At 29.0% G+C, this 12,569-nt stretch overlaps 1 protein-coding gene across 5 annotated transcripts in view; it reads right to left on the bottom strand.

Annotated features, from left to right (window-relative positions):
• LOC143245270 (uncharacterized) overlaps positions 1-12,569 on the bottom strand; it is a 61,860-nt gene that overhangs the window by 10,871 nt on the left and 38,420 nt on the right. For all 5 annotated transcript variants that reach the window (XM_076491459.1, XM_076491431.1, XM_076491454.1 and 2 more), the window contains 4 exons: positions 11,369-11,488; positions 8,574-8,696; positions 5,844-6,117; positions 33-119 (listed from right to left, as the gene is read on the bottom strand). In XM_076491459.1, coding sequence (XP_076347574.1) covers positions 33-119; positions 5,844-6,117; positions 8,574-8,696; positions 11,369-11,488 — 604 coding nt within the window. The remainder of the gene's footprint in view (positions 1-32; positions 120-5,843; positions 6,118-8,573; positions 8,697-11,368; positions 11,489-12,569) is intronic.

Here is a 12,569-nt window from a genome sequence, read left to right as displayed (position 1 = left end):
TAAATGTTATAAAATGGGTTACACAAACTTACCGATCAGCTATTGTGGCAAGTTGAATTTCAACATCTTGTTCCACACTGTAGCATCTTGGATTTCCATGATCAAAGAAATATTTTATTCTACACAGAAAAATGTAATCTGAATTATCAAGTGTTTAACACCTAGATAAATGTATCATCTTAGGAAGGAGGGGGTATTAAAGAAAAGTTAATCAAAAAATAGAATGGCCAACTATTCTTACACCTTTATTGTGGATGTAAAACGTTTCTCAGCTGATCTGTATCAAAGTGTTTAAGCCCAAATGAATCAAGAAATATTTATAAATAACCTAAGAAGACACCAAACAATCTCAGTAGTTTTATTTGACATACAAAGATTAAAACATAGAGTTAGCAGTTTATTCAGTAAAATGTACTTTCAAGTTGCAAAAATACTACATTTGTATCAGGAGACCTTTCACAGAAAAACAATAGTGAGACTTTTTACAAGTGTAAAAAATGAAACAAATTCAAGAAGGTATATTTAGGTTAATATTGACTGTTTTAGTTAAGATATCTAAGTAAGCTACATAACCTTGCAAATGATTTCAATGATTTATACGCAATGCTATACTAAAAACAAAATATTTCTTGAATTTTTATTTAGATTGAAGGCTATGCTAGAGAAAACATTTCTTCAGTGTTCTTTTCTACAGTAATGTTAATTAAGTAACATAAAGAACAATGCTCTTTATGAAAAATAGTAAATTATTGGTTTTTCCTATAGATCATACTTCCTTAGTTCTGCATTGTTGTGCCAAGAAAACTTCAGCAAACTATCTGAAAGTTGATTGGATTTACCTTTAAAATTACATTACATACGATTAACATATTGCAATATATCCACAAAACATGAATAACAGTTTTGCAGATATGAAGAGCATAAAAAAAATTCAGCCACTGCTTTTCCATCTATAAGCTCAGACCATTCAAAAATTATATCTGTTTTTACCAGGTGTTCCTCTTCAGTTTGTCATTTCTGAGCACCTTTGTATTTTATCATTATTTCTGTTATTTAGTTGAGGTACGTTACATTGTGAGATAGTGAATTCCAATTTTATTTTATGACTTTGTTTATCAATAATTTACTATTCCTTCTATTATAAGTTCAACTATACATTTTTTGTCATACTTACCTCCCTGTTAGAGCATATTGATTTTGAGTAAGTATGTACGTATTACAAAACTAACACCAGCTTTCCCTAGCAGTGATGTACAAATATTAACACTGTAAATGATTATGTAAATTATGATAATGGCTAGCCACATGAAATGTAACCTTATAGTTTAAACACACAGTAGAATGCATTTCTTAATTTTGAAAAGGAGTTGATTCAAGATATAGTTACAAAAATTCTTGCTAGTTACTCCTTGATCTTCATTATGTTAGAAAGACATGTAGGTTCAAGAAGTCTTGATAGAAATGAATAAAATCCCTGTAACCCAAACATTTTTTAAAGTCCACTTTTCACAAGAGCTCAGGTTATAGGATTTTATTCATTTCTATTCCTTGATATTATTTCTGATCTTATGAAGTGATGTAATTTGTAATGTTTGTACCAAGTCCTAACCAGATATAAATTTATTAACTGTGTTTTTATTTTATGTAAGTGATGAGATTAGTATTTTAGTTGTTTGAAAGTTTTAGATTCATGTTGTTGTATTTAATGAACTGTTTTTATTTGACCCTGGTTGTAATGGCATTTAGTTTTAGTCCATTACAGCATTACTGAAAAAGAAATGAAATGAATTAGAACAAGTAAGAATTTCAAATCATTAAATATTTCCATATCAATGTTAATAATTAAATTGTTACATTAAAAATCTTAAAAAAATGCCATCCTTGGTAGCACAATACTAAATATCTCAAAGAAAGAATATTCAGAAGTGTTTATAGCAATATTATATGTGCATGTAACAGAGTCTGCAAAGCAGTAATGTTGAAAATACTCTTTCTTTTGAGCATCATATTAAGGTAGGAATACAGATGTTATTTATAGCATTACACTGATTGGTGTAGAAGTTTTGCAATGATTTGTGTGCATGAAAAATATATTTATTTCTTCTTAGTTCTTGAGATTTAACAACTAAATTCACATGTAAAGAAATTAAATGTAGGGATGTCTGATATCAATTTTTTAATGACAATGCAAACAATATAATAAAGATGGCATTTCAGTCGTCTCTACAAAATAGCACAGGCAAATAGTTTAGTAGAATGTCAACAGACCAAAATATATAGTTATATGTATTGCAGTATGTTAATTCTTGCCTAACTAATTACTACTAGTTACTAATAATACTTATAAAAGCAGATACTCCATTTCAAACTACATCACCTCAACAGAAGAAAAAACAACAAAAAATTTCAACCTTTTACAAAGACATTTAATGACATTCCTAGAACTTATAACTTAGCCATTACACAGATACTGTTATAGAAGAAAACACTGTAGAGTATTATAAAGCTGCAATGATCTGTTAAGGAGATATTTAATATGTTATTTCAATGAACCATCTGAGCCATCATGATATGTTTTAAATTAACCAAACTTATAATTTATCTTCAAAGGTGTGCTGTAAATTAGGCTTATCCAAGGATGTATGGCCATATAACAGATATATTGTTGTGTATGTAAAATGACAGGATGCAGGTATAGCTTCAATGTGAGATTAATATCAAATCTGGAAAACAAAAAATTAGAAAACAAATCTGTTTCAACCATAATGTTTAATATATTCTAAAAATCGCTTTTAAAATGAATATAGCAAATAAGAAAAGACCACTAACTACATGACAATTACTTCTTTTAAACATTTTCAAAAAGAAACTGAATTCAGTTTTCTCAGTGTGTCTTTACATGTCTGAACATGGCAGACAATAACTTCTAAAAATGAAATATTTTAGGTACTTTGAAATTTTTTCTAATTTGATTAGAAAGTAAGAATTAACAATATTAATCTTATCAATAGTTTATTTACCAAAAGCAACGATCGTTATCTAATACACTCAGTAATGATTTTGATTATTGTGGGTATTTATCTGATACAGATGATTCCATTCCTTCAAAAGAGCTTCTCCTATTTTGCAGAGAATCATGCTACTGACAGAAAAAAACAAATAATCATGGAGGTAGGAGTTTCACACATTTTTACTTGCAACATTTGGAGATAGAGCAGACTACTCTATATGGATAATAGTCTTCCTATAGAGGATCTCTTCTACAACCAATGTGAGATGTAGGAAGGTAATGGGACTTATAAGGATCAAAATGATCATCAAAGGTTCATACATATACTCAAGACTTCTTTGTACCTGAAAGCTTATAAAGAAACATGCTCAAGCATATGGAAGTCAGTTTTATTAGAAACTGATGCTGCTGACTGAAAATTATAACAGACACTTCACCATATAATTCAGCTACTGATGTTGCTCTGCTCAGGTTTTTCTCATTGTCTGGCAGACAGATTGTGAAGTTAAAATAAAATTTGGACTCATCCAAGAGCATTGGCATTCAGGTTTGAAGTGTACAATCCAAACTGTGTTGACCTGAACCTAAACAATCTTATTTTTTGCATCAGGGAAAATAGGATCACAACACTCTTAGGGTATGTTCAAATATCTGTGCCTTCAATACACAACATATCTTGCTTTAATAAAAGATTCTATACATATATCAAGACAGGCCCTTCCTATCTAAGACATAGACTGCAACAGAGGTAACTACTATTTCTCACCCATTGTTTACTTGCTATGATTGACCCAGATTTGTATTCAGAGAAATGATTTCTATATGCAGTCAGTTCATCTTTATATTGCTCACATCAAATCATTAAAGGGTCTTATAAAAGGTGTTTATACCTTATGATGGATCTTGCTCCAACCTTTATAACTGGCTGTTACAGTTGACCAATTTTGTTTCCTATGATGTACGTGATTACCTTAAGGTGACTTTCAAGTTTAATTTCAGAAAAAATTACGTTTTGTAGCATACTAGTCACAATAGTCATATGAGAATATTCTGAAGGCTGACTCAGAATATCTTTTTCATCATATCTCTGTCCCTTCAGCTTTGGGACTTTGGTTACATCCTATGGTGCTAATACAATCCAGGTGGAATCCATAACAGAAAATTTCAAATACCATCTTTTTAAAATAAAATAAGATTCACAGTTTCTTTTCTAAGAACATAAGATTCTCTGTATGAGTGGATTTGTTCAGTCAGGGTTCTCATATACTTCATTTTACCTCTGCATTGTTCCAGGTATTACTTCATCCTGTGTTGATGCTCTACAATAGGGTTACATCCTTTGCAAAGTAGAAAAAGGATGTTGTCAAAGGTAACTACCTTTTACAATCTCAAAGTGCATATATTTTCATGATATTTAGCATTCTGAGATGCTGAAGATGTGATGGTTGTTCTTCAACTAATGTTTCATAACTCCAACTGGAGTGAGCTTTATATAATGTTCACACTGCACTATTCTTCCATTAATTCAACTCATCTTCAGAACCTCCTGACCTCTTTTTTTTTTTAATGTTTACTGGGTACCTTCTGATTAAATCAATTTTGTGTTTGCCAGCCTTTTCGATTTTGGATGCTAAAATTTTTAGCCATAGAATTAAACCCACTGTACTTAATTAATGACCTTCTCCAATGAGAATCTTCCACTGACATATAAAGGTGCTTTGGTTCCAGTTACCTGTCTAGCAACCATTTGTGACTAGACCTGTAAATGTACATAACAATTTATGTATGTCTATGCTGCCTGATCTCCACTAAATATTTAATGTAAAGGGCATCTAAGGTGAAGAGTGCTTTTCTTTCTAGGTGACTGTAATTATAGTCCAGTTATCTCAGTTGCTGGTGTGCTCCATTCCTTCAAGACAAATCCAGAATGCCTATCACTCTGGTTCTGGATTCTGCATGATCATGACACTTAATGTTGTTGTGGTATGGACATGTTAAATTTTCTGCACCAGTGCTATGGAACTGGTGATCTGGTTGCCTATTATGACTCCATTCCCATCTTTCATAAATAATGTGGGTAATCTGGATTAAAGTATTACAGGAAAAAGTCTATTTTTTAAATATTATATTTTTAGAATTAAAATTAATTTCAAACAGGTACTTATGACTGAGATATATTCCCACCCACCTTCAAAGTATTGGGAGGAATGTGCTATGAGATCATGAAAGCAAACTAAGAACTCTTATCTTTTAGACGGAAAGGAGAGGTTATACAGTTTGCTATGATGGAAGATGGGAGAGTGAAAAACATTGGGTGAGGTGAGTCCTATAGTGCATTATGATAAGGACATTCAGAGCTAAAAGTCGCATTGTTGCTGAAGGAATAAAAATAATTCAACAAGAAAAGGCTTAGACTATTTCAGAGGTAAGTAAATATTTGAAATTCATTTTAACTCCAAAAGTTTACTATTTTAGTGGTGAGGGGGACAAAATTATAAAATAGTTAGAAATTTAAATAATTTTATTACTTTATCCAAAAATACTCTTGTAAAATATAAATATATACATCAAAATAAGATTCTAAGTCTGAATATTTTTAATAGTTTATTTTGCAGGCAATTTGAGGCAAATGATGAAAAAGAATTATTTCAAAATGAAAATAATTTTCTCTTCCCTCATAAAACACATAAAGTATCAGGTTTGAAATGCTTAAACAATTTTTTTTTATATGAATTCACTGTATATGTCAATGTATAACTTGTCTGTACTTTAAACTTTAAAACAAATGTTCTCATAAGATTTCCAGTATGATATGCAACAAGACATTGCTTACTTTCGTTTAGGGCTGTAAGAAGGAACAGGGTCTTCTTCTTCTGTGTACACTGGTACTTGCCACTGCTTGTTGTTTTCAACCTTCTTTTCTACAGAGAGTGGGGTTTTCTGTTCTGATATGTCAACAGTGACATGACTTTCCTCAGCTGCCTTAATATATTGCTTCTCATTAATTGAAGGTGCTTCAATAATTTTCTGTTTCTTTTGACTTGCATATAGTTTTTTATTTAGAAGCTGGCTCCAAGAAGGTCCATCTTTCTTGTGGCTTACTCTTTCTGCAGCAGTAATAATTGTTTTATTATGCAACATAATAATTGATCATATATAAATCAGCAAGGGAATATATATTTATATTACACTATTAATTATTTTTTGCTAACTCCTCAGCTATTGTTGGTGAAGCTCTCTGTTAAATCTAAATGGAACCAAAGTTAGTGTTAGTGACATTGTTTCTATAAACAATGCCACTGAACAAATGAGTGAGTTTCTTCTACATAATGTTTCTATTTCAGTTTGTTTTAATATCCAAGTTTATTAAATGTTATATAAACATTATACCTACACTTTAAAAGTATTTTCAACTTAAATTCAAATATTCTGAAGGCAGTGTAAATAATATGCAAGAAACTTTTTATGCTGCACAATTACAACATAGGAAAGTGAATAATATATCTTATAATTTATAAACAAGAGTTCTGATTCAATTCAAACTATTTACGTGCTGCAAAATATGTCTGATTAGAAAGTCTATAGCCAGATACTCTTCATTGAATAGCCAAACTGAACAATTACAGAGTCAAAAGTTTTTCTTACTTTATGAACATTCATAATATGATTCAACTCAATTTTAACTTCTCTGAACTGAATTCCATAAAAATGTGAGAATTTAATGTGGAAATAAACTTTACATGAACTGTTTGAGGTACCTAATGAAATATGTGATTAAAATATACAGAGTATTAAAGACATACATATTGTATAAAACTTTAATTTAAATGTTTTATATTCTCAATAAATTGTAATTAATTTCTTCATTGTTTTGTCAATTTTATCTTTATTATATAATATATACAATAATCAATCAACAAAACTGAAAATACTTAAATTAAAAAATGTAATGATATTCACATTACTAAAGAGAGCACATAATTTATTATAGCTTTAATGCAAAATGTTTTTCACTCTAGATATATGAAAATTTTAAATTTCAATCAAGAAAGACATATTTGTAAATTTCAAAGTCACAATACAACGTTGATGTCAGAAACTGAACTAAGCTAAGAATAACTGGAACTGATGAAGAGTTAATAAATAGTGAATATTATTTGTTGTTTTTTATTGCAGAATTTTAAGGATAATTTTGGAACTGCCATGTCTCTTTAGGCACCCACTCCTTTTGTTATGGGTCTATTGTAAAGTATTCTTGTTTTAAACAATTAAATGTTTAACTTAACAATATATTGCTAATAAACCATGCATAATCTAAGAAAGACAAATTCAAAACAGCTATATGTATAATATTCCAATTTATTGACATTTCAAGCTATCTTTGATCCATGTATATTCTTAAAATACAGTAATTAACAATGAATGTTAGACTATAATTATCAAAATTAGCAATACTTTAGACACTATTTTAAATATTTTATAGGACTACATGATAAATATAAACAATTAATATTATATTGGCATATGTAAGAAAGTTTTAAATAAATCTGTTTTCTGTGCATATATACAGATAAGTTTTATACTCTAGTAATGAAATTTGAATTTTATGTTGAGTTGGAAGAATTAGTCAGAATAGCATTTAAACAAACTGTTAACAATGTTAATACCAATGAAATAATTCTACATGTAAATAACCAATATAGTGATACTTAACCTGCCCAAAGATTTTAGAAAAAATTCATAAACAGTTAAAAATAAAATAACTGATACAGCAGGCACTGAAATTGTGTGCTATCATAACAAATTAAAACATACAAAATGATTTAAAAATGGATATTTATTAAATATCTTGCTTTATTAACTTTTGCTACTTTCTATTATTCAAAGTGTCAACTTTTCCCACCAGGCTTATTATTAATTTTATTTGACTTAGGGAAGCTTAGAACTCTCATCAAAATGCTGAGTCTTTATATAGTAAAAATTTGAAACTTCAATCATTCTCAAGCTTTGAGCAATCAAACACTTGTTGTCATTCATTGTGACACATTGAAAAGTGTATTTAATAAATCTCGGATTTACTTGAAACATAACAGTTTTGAAATATAAAACATTTTAACTGTGAATTCTTTAAATAATGTATTTATAAAGAAGTTACTGCATAAAAAGAAACAAAGTATGATAAAACACATCCATAAAAAATTACATCAGTTTTCTACATATAACATTTGCTTGTTTTTTCTCACTTTAGCATCTAATGTTGTTGCTTCTCAAATCTCAAAATAATGAATTACCAACAGCACTAACCTTAGTAGCTCTATACCCTCTATATATGTAACTTTCTTGTCTTTACTAATAGTTAAATATATTCCAATTGGATTAAAAATTAATAGCATTTTATTCCAACACAAATAAATATCATATAATATTTACTCTATTCACAGAAACCCTGTAAAATAAATAACATTAATATCTACCTACAAAACTTTTATTTAAAAAAATTAAAGCTTTAGCTAAAACAATGACACAAACTAAAACAAAGCAGATGAAAAGAACAGCAACTTACGTTTTGCTTTTTCCATTATAATATCTTCATCACGCTCTTCTTTTAAATCAACATTTTCAGACTTAGAAGAATCTAAATGGTCATTCTCTTGAGTCTGGTTTTCAAAGTTCTCTTCTTTGGAAGCTGAGAGTATAATCTAATATATGTTAATTTTAACCTATACTATCAAAGAGTGTGTTATGCAGACATTAAAGATAATTTGTATTCAACACATATTTAGTTACTGAAAATTACAAAAAACGTAACTGATATTCTCTGAAAAATAGAAGATCCATAATGCCCTGAAAACTACAGATTAATTTTTAAATTAATAATACAAGTAAAGTAGAAATTTAGAGTTTCTTTAATAGTATTAAGGATATTATTAATAAAAATATTTGTCAAATTTAAAATTAATTCAACAACCCAAAAGATCAATCAAATAAAGAAAGGTAGTTTTACATAAACGTTTAAGTAGTCAAATAGAAATCTCTAAAATAAAATAAATATATAAATATTCTTCTTAATACGATACAAAAGTGGATAACTTGTTATTACAAAATATCTAGCTAAATAGAAGTAAAGTCATAAGTAGTATACTACATGGTGGTGAAACTGATCATGTGCTCTGGTATCATTAGTAAAAATATAAGCAATGAATTGAAGATTACTAAAATTAATATGCTCCCAGATCTACTTCAAAATCAACACTTGTTTTAACAAAAAAAATTTGATAATGACTAGAAACACAACAATTCTGTTCATCACATAATCTATTAAGTCTCTGGAACAGGTCCAATGGACCTTTTTACCCTTTGTTAGGATAAATATAGTCTTGGATGGTATTGTCCATGTACAATGGAGTGTTTGTTTACTGGTTGTCAAGATATACAAGACTATGGCTGCTCTCAAGATTCTTCATAAAATGTGATACAATGGAAGTTTTGATTCTAACCAATAATACACAATCATGGCTATCAGACTGAGCCCAACTGATGAGGAAAAAAGTAGTCCCAAAGTGACATGGAACTTGGGTTATTGTTTTTATAAAGTGTAGTTAACCTCGTGTAAAGTTTATATAAAATAAACCTTTAGTTGTGGATATAATGTGCTTTTACCATTTTCTCTAATGGTAAAATCCATATTTAATTTGTTTCAGATTTTCACTTTCTGAAGGATCAACTGTTCTAGTTTGTTAACAAAATTGTTAACAAACAATTTATCTTTAGTTACAAAAACAATTATATTTAATCGTTTTGACCTCTATTCTTCTGTGTCCTGAACAGCCATCATGTTGAAATGTTTACTCTTAATTCATAAAATTAGATTTTCTCTTATTATTCCTTCTGGTTTTATAAAAGTTCACAGACCTACAAAAATTTTCACATCTGTAGCACAAGAAATCTCAATGGGTAATTATTTTTCATAAAATATTTGTCACTTAAATTAGGATCAGCATAAAAGTAAAAACGAATATCTGTTCCTTATTAGTTTTATCAATTTTAGTGTGGAGTTTTATAAACCCTTAATAATAGTAAAACAGCATAATATTGTGAGTAAATAAAAATATTCTTACAATGTCTGTTATTCTCCAATTAATATTATAAACCTTCAAAAATGAATAAATTGTTGTCTGAAAATTGTTCAAATTATGAACCAAAAACTGAAGAACATAATGAAAAGATAGTGTTCAGAACAACCACAAAAACATCCAATGAACTTGTGAATGATAAAAAACTTGAGTCAATGTATCACTCTTGCCTCAGATGAACAATAACACACCTTAAGTAGTAACCCTGAGGTTGATCCAGTCATGAGACTTAATTTTCAAGATGCAATTCATTTGGAAGATTTACAGTGAAAGTTAAATTAGCATGTTCATAAAATTGTAAACTGTTAATACATGGAATGAATAAGGAATTGTTGGAGTTGCTAAGAAGAAACAATTTGAAACCAGTAATGGAATAGGTTCTTACACAAGAACCAATTTAGCTGGATTCTCAGCAACCCAAAATTAAAAATCTGTGTGCCTGAAACAAAGAAATACTTCAAGAGAATAAGTGTAAGTAATTAAGAACTTGATTATTACATCTGGCTCAATAACCTATCAATACAAAAAATTGTAGTTTATTGATGCTAAATTCTACAATAGGTACACATATTTTGATGACTGTAATTTGAACATGGCCATGTCTTTCATGATACTGACTTGCTGGATAACCTGCAGAAAAAGTAAAAAACATTATACTTGATCTTACCATACAGCCATAAATCTTTTCAAGTAACTGGCTTTAAAAGCAAGTTAATGACATTCCTGGAAGAAAAAATTCAGTGTTTTACAGATATATATAAGTAGCAAATGGATATTTACAGAAAAATTTAGGAAACAAATGTTTAGAGAATCTGCTACATGTAAAAAAAGGGTGCAAAAGCAAAAAAACAAAGTATTGATCATAGGATTATTAATCAAAAGTAGAAACAGTATAGCCCTAAGTTAGGATATAAGAGGTAAATTTCAAAGTTATTCTTGGTAACTATCTTCAAATTCTTGAATATATTACACTTATTCCACTTGTTACTGTTCTCAAGAATAACATATAACACCAATAACTATTCCAGTTTATGCTTTTAGAATTGCTAAATCACAATCCTTAATAATTTACTTTAAAAGAAATCCTGGTATAATATTCTATATGTGATCACCACTCAAGAGTTTTATATAACAGAATACATAAGCTGAAATAATCATGGAAGCAGTTCATATACATTCATGAAATTATTTATATAATTTTCTCATCTATGTATTTCTTACTCACATGCGTTTTTGTTTCTTCTTACTGGTTGAGAGTGTGGCTCGTCAGACTTTTCTTTCTCCAGAGAAATGTTTTTGGAAGAAACATGACCATTATCTCTCTTAGAACTAGGAGTCTTCTTTTCTGAGAGAAAATATGGGCTTCTATAAACTAATACTTCCATTACATATATATTACAGGGTGGTTCAAAATTATCTTTCATATTTTAAAATTTAATGTGAAAATAAGTAGGGAAATACAACTATGTAGTTTTAAACACTTTGTAGTAAACCTCAAATAGAATTTTTTTTCACTCCAGGGAGTGGTGTTACCCCATAACATGGCGATCTCCTTGGCTACATAGTTGAAGACAATACATTTCTATCACATGTACTGTTTAGAGATGATGTCGCATTTCATACCTCAGGTAAAGTGAACTGTCATAAAGTCCACATTTGGGGCTCAGAAAACCCTCACCACTGAACTCACGTCTGATAGCCCAAATGTGAATGTGTTGTGCAGTCTCATGTGTCACACAATCATTGATCATTTCAATAATGCACTGAGTCTTTTCTTGGGCAGTTGCCATTTTATGGATTGACATTACTCACTAGAGTGGAAACAAACATGACAATACAAAGTCTTTTAGTTGGATGTTAAAAACTGCATGGTTGTATTTCCTTAATCATTGAATTTTAAAATAGGAAAGAAAATTTTGGACCTCCCTGTATGTTAAGAACTAAATCTGAGAAGAGATGAAAAAACTGATATAAAAGGAAGTAGCTCATTAAACACAGGAAATTATTAATAAATACAATGAATAAGTTTATATCATTTTATTATTATGTTGCTAATTAAGGCTTTCCAAATACACAAATGTTATAAATTAAAATATTTTTAAAATCAGATTTTTTATATAAATCTGGCATTTCTTATCAAATAAATTTTCCTTTTTTATACAAAACAAGTTGTAGCATATTTTGAAATAACTGAATAAGCATTCAAATAATAAATTTAAGTTCAAGAATACTCACATTTTAACACCTATAGTACACATATTTTCAGTTAACTCATTTCACTGATTTCAAAATTTGTATTTTTAATATAAAAATTTCAACAACTTGTATTGTTTTCTGTACATTAAAACAATGCACACTTCATTTGCTTGTATGAAAGTAACAATGAAAACTAAGTAAGTACAAAGACTCTACATGTATGTCAGTGA

This window comes from Tachypleus tridentatus, chromosome 1 (genome assembly GCF_004210375.1).
Source record: "Tachypleus tridentatus isolate NWPU-2018 chromosome 1, ASM421037v1, whole genome shotgun sequence".
Lineage (NCBI taxonomy): Eukaryota > Metazoa > Arthropoda > Merostomata > Xiphosura > Limulidae > Tachypleus > Tachypleus tridentatus.
This window is presented reverse-complemented; position numbering and strand designations above follow the sequence as displayed.